The following is an 18,104-nucleotide window of genomic DNA, read 5'->3' as shown; positions in this document are numbered from 1 at the left end:
CTGCTCAACGACATGAACTTCTGCAAAACAGTTTAAAAGTAAAACTACAATTTAGGACACCGAATAGAAATAAAATTGTATCTGAAATGTGTTGATAAAAGTTGTTGTGTAAAGGTCCTGCCCTCTATTTATTACTCTAATCTTAGCATTACAGTCCATGAACTGAAAGCAAACAAATATTGTCAGCCCAGGCTATTGAGAATTTCTCTAGACTGTTCAGCAGTCTATAGGGTAATTCTTTAATATGATAGTAATACATTCAATAATTCTGTAAGCAAAACACTGCTCAGTTGCTTCAGATAAAAAATTCATAAGGTGACATGGAGCTGAGTTTTTAGCTCAGCGTGCGGGCGTGTGCCCGACCTGCTCGAGAGTACAATCGCGCATGATGATGTCGAGCGAGCGTCCTGACGCCATCCCACACTCACCCAACATTTCGGTCGGCAGGTGCTCGCTAAACTCGGAAGCGCGCCCACTGACAATTAAGAGAGCAATTAAGCCATTAACGGCGCAATTAATGGAGATTTTTCATTGCCCATCCAATGTTAAGGTTTGCGGGCAGGTGAACTGGCCAGGCAGCTTTTTCATTTTTCAGGAAACCTCACCCAAGGGCGGGATGAGGTTTCCATTGCTAAATAAAAAAAAAATCTATGGACAGAATTTTTTTGAATGTCATTGTGATGTATGGACATTTTTGTTCTGTTTTTAAAGTCTTTATTTAAAACTTTTGAAATCTTTAGCTCCCTGAAGCAGCTCTCTGCCTTCAGGGAGCTTTCTATGAGCACTCACCTGCGCCCGCACTGACTTCGCTGCTCGCCCTGCTCCCAGCCCCATCTTAGCAGTGCTGAGCCTTTCTCAGTGCACATTAATTGGCCAGCCAGCATGAAATCACAGTCGGGGGCTGATCGCAGGCAGCGGTCCATTCCCCAGCTGCTCCCAGGCCCGCCGATCACGCCCACACGCTGACCTAAAAATCCTGCCCATGAAATAGAAACAGGAGCAGACCATTCAGCCCCTCAAGTTGGCTACACCATTCAATAAGATCATGGCTGATTTGACTGTGGCCTTAATTCCACTTTCCTCTCTGTTGCCCATAACCCTTGACTTCCATGTTGATCAAAAATCTCTCCAACAAATTTAAATATATTCAATGACTCAGCCTCTACTGCTCTCTGTGGAAGAGAATTCCAAATACTAATGACTCTCTGAGAGAAGAAATTCCTCCTTATCTTGGTCTTAAATTGGAGACCCCTCACTTTTAAACAATGCTTTCTAGTTCTAGGTTCCCCCACGAGGGGAAATATCATCTCAACATCTACCCTCAGAATCGTCTTTGTTTCAAAAGGATCACCTCTCATTCTTCTTAACTCCAATTGAGCATAGACCCAATCTTTACACAAAAGACAACATCTCCATATCAGGATTCACCCTAGTGAACCTTCACGGAACTGCTTCTAATGCAAAGTATGCCCCTCCTTAAGTAAGGAGACTAAAACTGTAGCATTCTATATGTGGTCTCACCTGTATAGTGGTAACAAGGCTTTCATACTTTTATATTCCAACTGCCTTATAATAAAGGTTAACATTCCCTTTGCCTTTCTAATTCCTTGCTGTACTCCCATGACTCTTTATAGCCCCGATGCCAACTTAGTGCAAACTCATGCCAACCTGGTGGGGGTGGTGGGAGGGTATAAAGTGGGGAAGGGTGTGAGGAGGGAGCATTGATGCATGTGGCTTTGGCAGCTTGGAGCATTTGGGCAGAAATGTCTGTCTCAATCTTGAAGGGACTGAGGTTTAAGCCCTGGTTACCATTTTCCAATGGCAAGAGTGTTAGTGTGTAGGAAGTGTGTATCTGTGAAGTCATCTCAAATGATGATGGTGCCCTTCACACTCATTGTTTGTTTCCACCACAGATGAAATCTTGGCAGTTGAAGCCAGCAGCCCAGAGCGACCAATGTTAACTTCTAAGGGGGAGGCCTTACAGGATACATCATCACATCCTTGTGGAGCAACTAGCACCAGCACAGATACAAGATCCTCAATGGGTACGCACAATTCAGTTGAAAGGGATCCATGAACTGGTGTAAGCACATCACAGTCGCAAGACAAACTGACAGAGACTGAGATAATGCAGACTGAGGACCAGCTACAAGGTCTCTGACACACGGAGGAGTTCTGGAGACAACATACTACATAGGCGCTGAGCCCCAGGCTCATCAGGTGAGATATACTGGGGGTACAGTGTGAGGTTTGAGGAAATGTGGCAGAGCTTCCAGAGGGATTGCAAGCACTGGCACAGACAGTGGAGGAGTAAATCTGGGCTATGAGCATTGCGATCGACTGCTCTTTAGAAGGCTTCCTCCATTGAGAGACTGGCGACTGTCATGGAGAGCCAAACCCAGCAGACCACTGCTGGGATACTGGGTATGCATTTTGAGCTGCATTCCATCGCCTTATATCTGAGCTCTGGTTTGCAGAGTCAAGGTGAGAAGGGGCAAAGCTCCTGGAGTCACATTCAGGTCCTTTTTCCTCACAGGGATGGCCAAATGGATCTCACGGCAGCAGATGAGCAGCTGCTGTCGCCACAGGGGCACCTCTCAGGGTGCTTCAGAAGGGGACAGCGTCTCGTCTGCCCCTCAGTCATTGACACCAATGCATTACAATGCCATGGTGTCAGATGTGCCTCCTGCCACTGTTCAGGAGACCCCAAAAATGGAGACCCCAGCCTCAGGTAACCAGATAAGTCTGCCAAAGTCTTCCCAACCAAATGAGCATAAGGGTCAGCAGTCTGTCTCCAGCACAACAGGCAGCGATAGGGAGCACCACACTGTTATAACTGTAAAAGATTGAAGGAAACACAGTAGTCACACATGGTTTCACAAAGGTGATTGATTCTTTGTTTGCCAATATTTTTCTCATATTATGTATTAAATGCTTATTGTGAGCTCTTGCTGCTCTGGCTTCATTTATGTATCATATGTGCATTGTCCTGGTTTGGATTTTAGTTGAGTGACAGCTTTAAAGGGACTTTGTGCTCATGTAGGACACTCTGAATGGCCTCATTTGGTGCCTCACCATTGGCACATGCATAGCCAGCTCTAGTGTTCATTCATGGGAGATACCATGGTGAGGTGAACACAACAAAGTTGCTATCATTAAGCAAATTACACATTACTAGTTAAATCTTTGCATAATAAGGTACTCGTATGTCTTTCTGGCATCCAAAGCCTTCTGTGCACTGAATCCGCAGCTGGCTGGCATGGTTCACCCTCTTCATCATCAGACTCCTCATAGAGGACATGGCTCGCTCCATTTCATCCTCCTCTTCCAGGGCCTTCCCTGTCTGGAGCGGCAGGTTATGTAAAGTGCGGCAGACCACGACCATGAATGATACGTGAGCAGAGTTCCACCTGCACAGTCCAAACATCTAAAACATGCTCTGAAGAAGAGTCATACAGACTCGAAACGTTAACTCTGTTTCTCTCTCCACAGATGCTGCCAGACCTGCTGAGTTTTTCCAGCATCTCCTGTTTTTAATTCAAACATCTGAATCTCATTTTGAGCACACCAATGGTCTATTGGATGATAGTCGTGGTGGATGCATGGCTCTCATTGTATTCAAGCATGTAGGAGTCATGACTGTCCCAGGATGCCTTGCATGCACCTGCATAATCCGCTGTCTATGGTCACAAACAAGTTGAACATTGACTGAATGGAATCATTTTCTGTTGACAAAAACCCCTGGCTGACCCCAAGGTGCTTTGATGGCCACTGACCGCTTCAACATTGGGGAATCCAGCAATTTTTGTAAAGCATCTGGCTCACTCAGCTCATATGGCGCTGCCTAGGCTGAATGTGATGAATTCCTTGGTGTACCTGAAGTTTGTATCTGTCACAACCTTGATACAATAATGGGCTGCTAGTTGTGAGGTGTCACAAAGGTCTCTGGCTGTTGTCTAAAAAGACCTAGATGTAAAATAATTCAAGGCCACTGCAACCTTAAAGCAACAGGCATAGAATGGCCACCAACACAATGGGAAGCTATCTCCTTAGCCAACATGTCACAAGGTGAAGTGACTATCTCCCTGGAGAGACATGGTCTTCTAAAGCATTGGTACTCTAACATCTGCAAGAATGTCATCCTTTGCCTGTACACTCTGTTGGTAGGATAGTGTCATCTCCTATTTCTGGGTGCCTGCTGCTATTGTCTCTCTTGCTCAGGCCCCTGTGCAGCAGAAGGTCCCTCACTTGCCAGAATTGCAAGGCGCATTTGTCTCTGTACAGTTGCCCTCCTCTGTCTCCTTCTCCTTTCCTCTTCACTGGAGGAGGACCATCCTCTAGAGCACACTATGCCCACAGGCAACAGCGAGCTATGGCTACAAGGCTGGAGTCCTCAAAGGTCACCGCAGCCCTGTCTGCAAGCCCCCTCTCTCCTTATGAAAGGTTCATAGAAATAAATCTGTGAAGGAAAAACACTTTCTCCCACCTACACCAGCAGACTTTTCCACTAAACTCAGCCATAGTCCCGTGTGCAGCCCTTTTTATCCACCCTTGAACTGCCTCCTTGTACCTGGTGAGCCTCACTCCCAATAATATTCCAATGTGCCTTGTGAAAAATGGAATGGGCCACATAACATCTCAGTCAATTGCCTTGTTAACAAATGAATTGTTTGTTAATTAGTTTTTTTTAAAATGGCTGAATTTGATTCCTGTGCAGCATCTATATTATCCTGACTGCTGTGATAGCACTGGGATTGGTGACTCAATGTCAACATGCCGAATTTTTCATCAGAGCGGGACTGGGGGTGGGGTGGGGGGTAGCTCAAAAACAAAACCCTGCAGATAATACTGGAAATATGAAATGTAAGCAGAAAATACTGGGAATAATCAGCTGGTTAGGTATCAATTGTAGCTATAGTTGACGACCTTTTATCTTCTGCTGAAACGTCATCAACTTGAAATGTTAACATAAGAATGTAAGAACTAGGAACAGGAGTAGGCAATTCAGCCCCTTGAGCCTGCCCCGCCATTCAATACGATCATGACTGATCTCATTTCGGCCTCAACTCCAATTTCCTGCCCTCTCCCCATAACCTTTCAACTTGTTACTAATTAAGAATCTGTCTATCTCCTCCTTAAATTTATTCAGCGTCCCGGCATCTACTGCACTCTGAGGTAATGAATTTCACAGACTCACATCTTTGAGCAAAGTAATTCCTCCTCATCTCTGATTTAAATCTACCACCCCTTAGCCTAAGACTATGGTCTCTCATTCTAGAATGCCCCAAAAGGGGAAATATCCGCTCCACGTCTCCTTTGTCTATCCCCTTTAGCATCTTATATACCTCAGTTAGATCTCCTCTCACCCTTCTAAACTCTAGCGAGTATAGGCCTAAACTGCTCAATCTCTCCTCATAAGACAAGCCCTGCATCTCTGGAATCAATCTGGTGGACCTCCTCTGAACTGCCTCCAATGCAACTACATCCTTCCTCAAGTAAGGGGACCAAAACTGTGCATAGTACTCCAGGTGCGGCCTCAGCAATGCCTTGTACAGTTGCAACAACACTTGCTTATTTTTATACTCTATTCGTTTTGCAATAAATGCCAAAATTCCATTTGCCTTCCTTATTACCTGCTGTACCTGCATACTAGCTTTCAGCGATTCATGCACGAGGACACCCAGATCCCTCTGCACTGAAGCATTCTGAAGTTTCTCGCTATATTTAAATAATAGGTCACTTTTTTATTCTTCCGACCAAAATAACCTTGGGCTGCATTTTTAATTTTGGGGTGGGAAGCAGGGGCCGGGACTGCTCCAGACCCAGAATCCACCCCTGGGCATGAAATAGCTACTCTGGAATTTGTGCCTAGTGAAAAATGGAATGGGCCACATAACATCTCAGTCAATTGTCTTGTTAACAAATAAATTGTTTGTTAATTAGTTTTTTTTTTAAATGGCTGAATTTGATTCCTGTGCAGCATCTATACTATCCTGACTGCTGTGATAGCATTGGGATTGGTGACTCAATGTCAAGGGTTCCCCTTAATTGGCATGGAAACAGGTTCCCTGTCCAAGTAAGGAAGGCAGGTGGGCTCTCAAAGCTGGAGGGCCAATCAGAGGCCTTCCAGCTTGAGAGGAGCAGCAGGTCACATAAAGGATAAGTAACTGAAAGGGTGCTTCGACATGGAGGCACCCTCTCACCAAAAGCCTTTCAAAAATTAGATAAAAAACAGAAAAGCAGCCAGGCCAACATTGATGGGGTTTAGGGACAGTGGCCTCCCCAGTCTGCCACTGGGTGTCAGCCTCCAGGCAGTTGAACTGCCTTTCATTATGTCAGGAAACTGGAGACGAACTGGAAAATCCTAATTGGCTTCTTTAACTGCCCGTAGCAAGGTTCTTAATGAGCCTAATCGGCTGCCCACCTTGTCCCTAGGGTAACCCTGCAAGCTTCGAACATGCCTCAGCAAAAATGGGCAGCCCTGGGCACAGGGTCAGGAAACAGGCATGCCAACCAGTACAGGTATTTTTGTGCTCTGTCCACCTCCATTTCCAGCCTTTCTGGGGTTTGAAAATCCTGCTCTCTTTTTCTCTCTCCACAGATGCTGGCTGATCTGTTGAGTATTTTAGCATTTTCCATTTTTATTCCAAGACAAACTGTTCTATTTGCAACAATAAAAGGAAAAAGTTCTCTCAACTTTAACTGGTATTAGATTATTTTGTTTGTTATCCATCCTTACATAAGCACTCGTCCTCATGCCTCACCTTATGAGGTACCTTCAGAAGCCAAAAGTAACATTTTATCTTGAAACACTTTCTTTGCCATAACGTTCAGATTTTACAGGCCTGACATTTCTTGGAGCCTATCGGGATTTCAAATGCTATTATGGGAGGAGATACCTGTGAGTTGCTGTTAAAGTATATTAAAAATTAAATGAACAGAAATATTCCTTCCTCTTACCAACTCAAATCACCCTTCCTGACTCAAAATGGATGATGTTCTGAGTTTGTGCCTTGCCACTCAGGATCATATTCCTCATTCTGTACTTTCTTCATTCTACATCTTCAGATTTTTATATCTAAGTTTCTTGTTCCCTAATCAGTCTCTTGATTTACCTCCTCCTTTTCCTTTTTGTTTTGATAATGCCGCTAAAGTTTCAATTTCACAAAAAGCTCTCCATTTAAATTGATAAAAAAAAATCACCCAGCCATATGTACACATTGAGATTATTGAGAACTGACAACAACATCAAAAGAGAATAAAGGTACAGTATTGAAACTTTGGGGTAGAGCTTCTGCCTTGGTGCAATTGCTGATTCAGCACAAATTACACCCAAAACTGTACTAGCTTGGAATTAAACTTTTACTTCCACTCAAACTCATTTCCACATGGCTGAACGTAAAATCTGTCATAAACTGGTGCAATCAGGCAGCATTTTAGAACATTTTCTTGAAAAGTATTTGCTTTAAAAAATATTGTTTGATATATTTTAGAGTGTTAACTTGGCAGATTTTGATTAATACAGCTGAAAAATGGGCTTATAACAAAAATAAACATTTTAATCAGAGCATCTAGTCTATCACGTATAAGTAAATGAATTTTAAATGATTGAAAATGACCTTAAAAGTTATACAGAGAAATTTGCTAGTTATATTGATCTAAAGTAGTCAGGGTCTGAGTAAAAATAAAAATATATAATAAGTTAAATGAAAAGCTTTTAAAATGTGCTTATTAGTGCTCTTGCGCCTAAAGAAAAGCTTAATTTTTAATGCCTCCTCAAAAGCACGCATAAAAGTGCAGTTAGCAAAAGCATCCCCAGTGGTGATTAATTTGATCTGGGAGCATATCCAGTTTTGTGGGCAAGGTCAGCTTTCAGCAGGATTCCAGCAGGATTTTTTAGATGAGTGCAGAAGATAATGGAAACTTGATTTTTCCTGAATGTAATTTTCCTTAAAATTTGATGATCATGTGTTCTGGTTCCACCACTTTTGGGTGAATTTTGTTAAGAAAACCAACTGAACCTAATGTAAAGTGCAAGCCTTCTTATTTATCTGAACCATGAATTAACATGAATTGGCCCCTAGCCAAGCTGTTCCAGTACAGCTACATCACTGGCATCTCCCTGGCTATGTGGAAAATTGCCCATGTATGTCCTGTACATAAAAAGCAGGACAAATCCAACCAATTTGGATTGCCAATTACCAACTGCCTAGCCAATTACTGCCCCATCAGTCTACTCTTGATCATCAGTAAAATAATGGAAGGGGTCATCAACAGTGCTATCAAGCAGCACTTGCTTAGCAATAACGTGCTCACTGACACTCAGTTTGGGATCCACCAGTGCCTCTCAGCTCCTGACCTCAATACAGCCTTGGGTCAAACATGGAGAAAAGAGCTGAACTCCCGAGGTGAGGGGAGAGTGACTGCCCTTGAAATCAAGGCCACATTTGACCAAGTGTGGCTTCAAGGAGTCCTAGCAAAACCGGAATCAATGGGAATCAGGGGGAAAACTCTCCACTGGCTGGAGTCATACCTAGCACAAAGGAAGATGGTTCTGGTTGTTGGAGGTCAGTCATCTCAGCTCCAGACATCATTGCAGGAGTCCCTCAGGATAGTGTGTTAGGCCCAACCATCCTTCTTTCCATCATAAGGTCAGAAGTGGAGATGTTTGCTGATCATTGCACAATTTGTGACTCCTCAGATACTGAAGCAGTCCATCTCCAAACACAGCAGGAACTGGACAATATCCAGGCTGGGGCTGGCAAGTGGCAAGTAACATTCACACCACACAAATGTAAGGCAATGACCATATTCAACAAGAGATAATCCAACCATCGCTTCTTGACATTCAATGGCATTACCATCACTGAATACCCCACTATCAACATCCTGGGGGTTACCATTGATCAGAAACTCAACTGGACTAGCCATATAAATACTGTGGCTACAAGAGCAGATCTGAGGCTAGGAATCCTGCAATGAGTAACTCATCTCCTGACTCCCCAAAGCCTGTCAACCATCTACAATGTACGAGTCACGAATGTGATGGAATACTCCCCACTTGCCTGGATGAGTGCAACTCCCACAACACTCAAGTAGCTTGATACCATTCTGGACAAAGCAATCTGCTTGATTAGCACCACATCAAGAAACATTCACTCCCTCCATCACCAACGCACATTAGCAGCAGTGTGTACCATCTACAAGATGCACTGCAGGAATTCACCAAGGCTCCTTAGACAGCACCTTCCAAACCCACAACTACCATTTAGAAGTACAAGGGCAGCAGATAGATGGGAACACCACCACCTGGAAGTTCCCCTCCAAGTCACTCACCATCTTGACTTGGAAATACATTGCTATTCCTTCACTGTCGCTGGGTCAAAATCCTGGAACACCCTAACAGCACTGTGGTATACCTACACCACATGAACTGCAGTGGTTCAAGAAGACAACTCACCTTCCTCTCAAGGGCAACTAGGGATGGGCAATAAATGCTGGCCCAGCCAGTGAAGCCCACATCCTGTGAATGCGTAAAAAATAAATATATCCCTGTTAATGCCTAAGTGTCCTTGGATGGAAAAATAACTTAATCAACCATTAATCTGAATTAAATAAGACCAGACTGAGTTGTGTTAATGGTCAAAAGCCAATAGCTCTAGAGTACAATTGCCAGCAGCCAACATTTGGGTTATGCTGTGGGATATGAATCACATCTGCACACCATAAGATCTCTTTGCACATGCGTGCTCACAGATGTGCACACAGCTCTGTGCCTTGGCCAATACATTTTGAATGTTTTTGGAAAGTGGGCAGAAGTAGCTATTTTCTGAAAGCATAAATATGATTCAGAGTAAAGAGTAAAGGTATAAATTACCCTGGAGGTCCAACAGACCTTTATGTCTATCTGGATAGATGTATCATTTTAACAGCTGAGCCAAAAGGAGGAAACGTCTGACAATGCAGCACTTTCAGATATATCTGCATTAGAGCATCAGCCTGGATTGTGTGCTTAAATCCACTGCAGGTCTCAAACCAAAAACCTCCTGATTCAAAAGTTTATTTATTTATTCATGATGCGGGCATTGCTAGCAAGGCCAGCATTTATTGCCCATCCCTAATTGTCCTTGAGAAGGTGTGCAGCCTTCTTGAATCATTGCAGCCCATAGGATGAAGTTACTGCCAATAGTGCTGCTTGGTATGGAGATCAAGGATTTTGATCCAGTAATGAGGAAGGTACAATATATTTCCAAGTCAGTATGGTGAGACCATTGCTAACTAAGTCAAGATGACATTTAAGATCTAGTAACTATTTGGAGAATAAATGGAAGCAGTGGAGATTTACCTTGAAATCCTAAGCCATCTTTAATTTAGAAAAATAAGAAAGGTTTTCAGAACTATAGGAAACTATCACAACACACTCTTCAATGTGGCATGCAGTTAATATAACTACACTAACTAGAAACAGGAAACAAAATAGCTTGAAAAATTGGTCTGCACAATGAATGATTTCCAATGTTAGTCACTTTTGGAATGTAAACTAAATAATGTGATTATAAAAAGACAAAATTTGTCCTGTATTCTTTTTTCCCTAAGTGAACAGTCAAGTTACAAAAATGCAAAATAAAAGGCAATTATGACCTGTCATGGCCCCCCAGTACAAACATATCATCAGGTCTGGCAGCATCTGTGGAGAGGAAAACATAGTTAATGTTTCGAGTTGATTGTGAGCCTTCTCCAGAACTCACGGTTCTGAGGAAGAGTCATATTGGACTGGAAAGATTAACTCTGTTTTTCTCTCAATAGATGCTGTCAGACCTGCTGAGTTTTTGCAGCACTTTCTGTTTTTATTTCAGATTTTCGGTATCCGCAGTATTTTGCTTTTACAAACAAGCCATCTGATAATTAATCTGATGTTAGCTAGTTAGATGTAATTGAAGATTGTTGGCTACTCAATCCAGTAAAATCCAATACAAGTGGTAAATGGGTTAACAATAGATGACCACCACTGGAAAACAATGTGTTTGTTCAAAGGCAGGTTATTTATCTTCTGCTTGATTTCTTACTTACTTCTGCTAATTAGAAACATATATTAGCCCACACTTCATCCTTCAAGAGCTGTCAATAGCATTCATGCAGGAAGATAAGTCAAGCTGCTCTCTGGAGAATGTATCTCAAAACAGCTGAACATATTTTTCCTTCTGTAAGATTTGACGCCACTTTCAGAACTATTGGCATTGATTCCAATTCTTTCACCTTTTTTGCAGCAATGACTATGTCTGGGTATGTAATAGGGATGAACTTTGAATGACATTTTAAATCCAAATAAACTAACAACTCACCTTATCCTGAAAAAACTTGATAACATTTATATATGTGATATCTTCATAGTATCTTTCTCTATCTTTTGTTTTAACAGTGGTGTTACCTATTTATTGTTAATACACTTTGTGTTCATACACAATTATTTCCAATAGTATTTTTTAGGTTTATAGCATTGAGGGGGCCACTTAGCTCAGTCGACTAGATGGCTGACATGTAGTTCAGATTAACACTGGCAGTATGGACTCGATTTTCACTCTGGCTGAGGTAGACCACGGGACCTGCCTCCATGCCCTGGCCCTGAGAGTGGAAGGCAATGGCAAACCACCATAGGTGAAAACAGCTCGGATTGAAGCATCAGCAGACAATTAGCTAAGGACCTGCCTCTGGGCAGAGAATGAATGAAAATAATTTCTTGATATTTTTGTGGAAGCTGATCATATACCCTGATTTTGTTACTTTTGAAAATTATATTTGATAAATGAAAAGAATAATTTACTTAACTTTTATCTGGATATATACAATTTACACAATTTATCTGGAGCTGAATATTTTAGCACTAATACTCTACAGACAGTCTTTCATATTTCAGTTATCTATGTTTGTTCTGTTATTTTTAGATAAATATACAAACTTTAAGTGTGAATATAGCATGAAGCAATATATTATAGATTTAACTGACTAAAAACATAACTGGCAACAAGAATATTCCGGAAGTAGTGACAATTTTAGAAAACAAAAAAATCAGGTATTCCAAATATTCAATGTTATATTCTTTCAAGTTTTGCAACGCTGTAACCAATAAATGCAGCAAATTGGTAAATAAAGCGCTTGGCAACAATTTCATTCTTTTCTATGTGGTCTACTTCCGGGTGAAAGGTGTACCAATATCATCTGGCCCAATATGTATGAAGTAGGATATTGCTTCTTTATGTCTGCATGAAAAAAACTCTGCCACCATGTATCATAAACTGCAAATGTCAGCTAGAATGACTGTTTGATAAACAAATAGCACATCACATTGGCAGCATATGATCTACCTATTAAATACCAGGAAGCCATAGCTAGTGGCAATGACTAATAACATGAGCTCACCCATTTCTGTGTAGCAGCTGTGGTGGCTAATGTGGGATTGCATGTTAGAGGTGGTGTAAGATTCCATTAGACATTGACTGGGAATGCAGAATTATAATATATGATGTTGTAATCCATTTGGATAGCTAGATGGTACAATGAATTGAAAGGAGAAAACCTAAACTATTTCCAAAAATATTTGACTGTGAAATTGGATAAAGTTTTTAATTCACTTAACTCAGTTGTGTTTGCTATTTTAAACAGTACACAATATTTTACATATTGTTAGTTTATAATTGTTATTAAAGTTTATATTGGACATAATAAGTGACTGAATGTGATATTTCGGTTGAAGAGCCAGACATCAGATCAGAGATATTGCAGTTTGGCAGTATTATCCTACTCGCACATATGTGTGACTGGCTAATACCGAAATATATAGCAGTAAGTAGATTGAGGGATTATGGATATATTTGCAAGTCGTGATATAAAGCTGTAGCAATTCATATCATTAGAAACAAAAAAAAACTATTGCAAGCTACTATAATATGATAATTACTATAATGATGATATAAACTGCTATTTACGAGCGGACAACTAGGGATAAAGGTATGAATGACATTGGACCCAAAGACATATAAGGTCATGAGACTGCTTTAATTTCATACTGTTCGCAGAAAACAAACATGTTGTTTCAAAGTATGGAAAATATATGAAATCTATCTGCTGAGCTAAAATAGAAGAAACTCTGTTTCAGAGCACTGTTCAATGCCTTAATTGAATCATAGTATCCAAATTACCCAAAGTAAATTATCACTTTCTTCGGTATGCCTTGGGTTACATGATGATATATTTGGTAGTGAAATGTGGTGTTGAAAATCAGTTCATGACATGAATCTACTCAAAAAAAATAAAATGAACTTGAAAGCTATAGCCCAGCCTTCTATGAAAATCAAAACGTACAACACGCATACATTTACAACAATAATCGTTTCGCTGGAAACAACACCAATCAAAACCTCCCAACAATCAGCACAAAAAGTAAGATCAGCCTTTATCGCTGCGATTGGCTATACTCATCACTCGCTCTTTTTTACATGATGCGTAATGTAGATGCACCAAAACAGTAAACTGAGTTGTGTAGAAATTTAACAATAATTAGAAAATTAAATTTGGATTAGGGCGAAAAATGGTATGTGACCCATGACCGTTACTTAAATTATCTTTAACTGTAAATCTGCTATTACTAAACTTCCTATAGGAATCATCTCAGCGAGAGAAATGAACGATCTAAGTAAATGGTTGGCAGTATGTTGGTTCTTCCAGAACGGTTTATTTTGAAACCAACTGTATTTCTAACTCTTGTAGCCATATAACAGTAACACACAGTCCTTTCAAAACAACAGTATACTAATCTGCTACACAGGTCACTGGGTCAATGAAAAGTAAACTAACGTATCTGAAATGTGATAAACATCTGTGTTTAAATGAAAGATGAAGTAGGTCCAGTGTTTGCAGTGCAGGGCGACGCGCATTAATGTTCGGCGCAGATCCCCTGTGTCGGGCAACTGACAGAATCTAACCTCTCGACTTCTTTAGTTACTCCCTTCAGTGTAAGGGGAATAAGTGCAGCATCTCTCTATGTGTATGTACTATCTATCATCTATCGATCTAACTACTGTTCCATCGATCTGTCTGTCTGCCTAATGAATTAATCGCATCTAAATGTAGTTTTTAAGATTCCAGTCCTGTATACTAGTGGACGCTTACCAGAGTGTTGGCCAGATCGGCACTCGATACGTTTTTGGCTCTTGCCCTGAACTCTTCCTGAAACTCGAAATATTCGGGTGCTTCTGGCTGTCGGTTGGTAATGATCATCACCGACTGAAAAAAAAGAGCAGCAACATCCCAATTAGCCTCAGTTCATTCTACATTCTCCAGCAGTTTATGTGGGGTGAACAGCTGATGCCGTCCTGCTTTGTGCAAACTCAACGCTTTTCACAAGCAACTTTCTAAGTCCGACCAAGAACACAGAAAGCAAAGTCACTGACAAGGGCTGGGAATGGCAGCATTTGGTGCAACTTCTAATGCAATTTACTCTTTTCGCCGGGTGGCCACGGGGTGGGGGGGGGGGGGGGGTGGAATCGAACAACTTACGAAGGGTGATTTTTTTTGGAATTGCAAGTTGGTTTCTTCTGAATGGCTGTGAGGCCATGAAGGTATTAATAATGTTCATCGCCCTATAAAAGTATCGGAAGAAAACCCACAGCTAAGCAAAGGGGATAATTTATTCAATGTTCGGTGTTATTTAATCCTCAGTGTTTTCGATACTTGGGCGCAATAGATTTTTATTAGGTAGGGAGTATCCAGCAACATGAATCAACGGCGGATTCATGGCGTTCAGGTTGCGATCAGCCATGATGCAATTGAATGAATAGGCTGGATGGGCTGAATGGCTTACTCCTGCTCAAAACACCCTTTTGCAAATTGCAGCTTTGCAAACTACAGGATAGTTCTTCCTCTCGGCACAGAACGCCTGTCTAATAGGCTGCTTATGTATATACTGCACACAGACAAACTATCTCCTAGGTGGTTTGAAATGGCTTGAAAGAAATGAGTGTACTTTGAAAGCCTCCTTGAGGACGGGCTCGCTGCTGTGGTTCATTTTCCAGGGTTTGTACGACTCTGTCGGTGATTTCACTTTCAGGCTTTCAGCGAACACATCCAAGTAGAAAAAGACATAGTCTCCCCGTGTCATTCCTTCTTTCTGCGCGTAGAACATTATCTGACGAAAATTCTCGAAAGGGAAACACAGATACGCAACTGGAAGAAAAGGGGAAAGACATTGTGTAAATGTAAAAGACATTCGTGTAAAGCACGGCCCTCAGTTGAGCAATAGGGATCCTTAAGCACTTCACTAACAAACTAAGAAAATCGAAAGTTTTTTCAGGTGTGACATTGTATTTCACATCAGAATCTAAAACAAAATCAAGCCAATCGCTCAGTGGTCAATTGGAGTTCGGAGATTAATGTCGCGGCCACTTCTCCACAAGGAGAGCCCACTCCGAACGCCATTGAACTGAAGAGCCCGCTGCTCTTTAACCGCTCGTTCACACCCATTAAGGGCAATGCGCCGCCTGCTATCGATGCTGCTCTTTGTGTCCTTCATTGTTTATTGCTGCAAGTGGGTTATGACAGTTTGTTAAAAACAACAACCGTGTGTACGTGCAGCCTGCATTCATGCTCAGAAACTTCCATATAATGCTGTACTACCCTCCGTGTCCAATGCAATGCACACACCTGTGTAGGCAAGGTCTTCAGAGTTGAACACGTCTGCGAGCCAACACTTTTTGGGTCAACTTCTCACATCCCGATTAATCAACAGTGTCCACTTATAACACAATCCAGCTGTGTTACAACTTTTGCCCCTCAGAAGGTGAACTTCCTTACTGTTTAAACTGAGTGCATTGCGGTGAGTTAGGGCTGGGCAGATGTGTTACAGATGTGTTTTTACACCGTACATTGTGTTCCAGTTTGCCATCATAAATGTTATTTAATGTGACATAACAAGAGCCAGGAGGACATTCTTTTCCCAGTTAAAGCGTCGACATTGCACTAAACCCTCTGCAACAATTTATTCCGTCGAAAACAGGGCAATTTGTGAAAACCATTCCCCCCCTCCCCCCTCAATTCCGCTTTCGCTCTCACCGGCGAGGACCTAGGGATCGTTAAATCTGGTTCAGCAGACCACGAACTGGGTGGGGGAAATGGGTCGCAGATTACAGGGCTCAAATCAAATAACGGTTCTTCCCCCTCTAAAAATAATAACCAGAAGTAAATATCAATTATGGACCGTGAACGAACAAAATGCAAACTCACGGTTAGGGTGAGCATTTACTGACTGACCCCCCTGTCAAGAATGGGCTCAGGGGAAATGAGATTTCCCCCAGATATGACAGTGCCACCCCGCCTCCAAACAACAGCAAAGCAATGTACTATCGCCACATTGAAAGAATAGGTGGGCTCTGTACATCCACTTACTCCGTGCATTGTCTTTAATGAATTGGATAATATCAATGATAGTGGTCTGGTCCAGATCTTCCTTATCAACTCCCTTCCCTGGTATGGTTAGGTTTGCAAACTCATCTCGCAGGGTGGTGTAAATCCCTTCCGAGAGGAAGAAGAAAGGCCGATCGTCCGTCTTGATGTCCAGGAAAACCAGGACCGCCCTCGAGGTCCAGTTGAAGGTTTCGTGGATGTGGGCAGCAAATTGGCCAAGTTTGGCGTAGGCCGGTCCGGTGCGGATCACCGTGTTGTAGTCCCTGGTGATGGAGAAGCCGGAAGCCGATGCCCCGGCGGTGACCAGGGGCAGCTTCCAGTGAGTGGCGAACCTGGCCACCGGGGCGGTGGTGTAGATGCAGCCGGGACCCACGAAGACGTCCGGGTCGTCCTCCAGCTTCAAGTCGACGGCGTGCAGGGGGGCGAGGGAATCGGCGCAGCGGCCGTTCACCTCGCTGCTCTTGAACTTGTAGGTGAGGATGCAATCCTTCAGGAGCTCCCTGTCCTGGTTAACCCTCTCGATGGCCAGCTGGATGGCGGGTCCGACCCTGGGCCAAGCCCAGGCATAGTTGGTGTTGTTGTGAGGTAGCACGATGGCGATGTTGATGCTTTCGGGGGGAGTTTGCGATCGGCCCGGGCCGGTGGCGAAGTAGAGAAACAGCAAGAAACATCCCATCCTCATGGTTCATGAAAATAAGCAATATGTTGTCATGCAACCTGTCGAATTCTCTTTAAAATCCCGTTCTTCCCCCTCCCCCTATGTTTTCCACACAGGCATCAGAAGAGTGTAAAAGAGTAACTGACCAAGGGTCGCTGAAATGGACCAAAAGTGGGGAAATTGACGAGAAAGAGTCAAACATGTGCTCTCCTTTTCTCTCCCCCTTTTTTTTTCCTCACTTAGTCATCAGCAGCTTCCCCCCAGCCCCGGTTCAAACCGCCCTCTCGAGGTTCCTCCTCATTCTCCTGCTCCGCGCTCTCCAGTCTGGGTGACATTTGACCAGACCTGCTCCATTCATATTTTTTTTTGCTCGTCCCTCGAACCACATCGATCGCTTAAGGAAAAATAAAGCCCTCCCAGCCTCAGTTATTACCATAGCGGGCCTCCACTTGGTGTGCTCAGCCCTCTCTCAGCACGTCAGCGAGAGGCAACCCAAACCACACAACCAGGACTAAAGCGCCATCTGCCAGAGCAAAGCGCCACCGACACTAAGACCGTGCATTCCCCCCACCCACCCCGCCCCCGCTCAAAACACGGCAGTAAGGTTGTTCATGCTTAATGTAGTTGCGGGTAAAACGAGACGAGAAGAATGAATGAATATTGAGATCGCTGCCGGCAGTTCAGGCGTGTATTACCGGTTTGGTCATTGTTCTCTATTTGTCCTCGTTTTATTCCGGGTCTCCCGAGGATTCCCAAAGTCATTCCATCAAGAAACTGCCAGCGAGGTTTGGAGGAACGCAAGCTTTCTGGAATTTGAAGCTGGGTCACTCTGATTGACACGCGGTTTAACTTTGCTTCTCTTCCCCTCACTGTTGCCGCTCAGTTGGGTAGCTGAAGTGCTTTAGTGTAAGTCTCAGTGACATCCCTTGGTCGGGCTGAGCACCGTACAGCCGCTCTATCGGCACCGAGCTCAGTCGAAGTACAGTGTAAT

At 42.9% G+C, this 18,104-nt stretch overlaps 1 protein-coding gene across 3 annotated transcripts in view; it reads right to left on the bottom strand.

Annotated features, from left to right (window-relative positions):
* LOC121276540 (atrial natriuretic peptide receptor 2) overlaps positions 1-17,886 on the bottom strand; it is a 159,081-nt gene extending 141,195 nt beyond the window's left edge. The window contains exons 1-3 of one of the 3 annotated variants that reach the window (XM_041185099.1): positions 17,809-17,886; positions 15,020-15,219; positions 14,167-14,280 (exon numbers count right to left, since the gene is read on the bottom strand). In XM_041185099.1, the coding sequence (XP_041041033.1) occupies positions 14,167-14,280; positions 15,020-15,219; positions 17,809-17,875 (381 nt within the window). In that variant the 5' untranslated portion in view covers positions 17,876-17,886. Of the gene's footprint in view, positions 1-14,166; positions 14,281-15,019; positions 15,220-16,437; positions 17,522-17,808 lie in introns of those variants that run through there. The other 2 variants (XM_041185089.1, XM_041185079.1) reach the window with 2 other exon arrangements.
* Positions 17,887-18,104: the final 218 nt, after the last annotated feature.

This window comes from Carcharodon carcharias, chromosome 1 (genome assembly GCF_017639515.1).
Source record: "Carcharodon carcharias isolate sCarCar2 chromosome 1, sCarCar2.pri, whole genome shotgun sequence".
In the NCBI taxonomy this organism is placed as follows: Eukaryota; Metazoa; Chordata; class Chondrichthyes; order Lamniformes; family Lamnidae; genus Carcharodon; species Carcharodon carcharias.
This window is presented reverse-complemented; position numbering and strand designations above follow the sequence as displayed.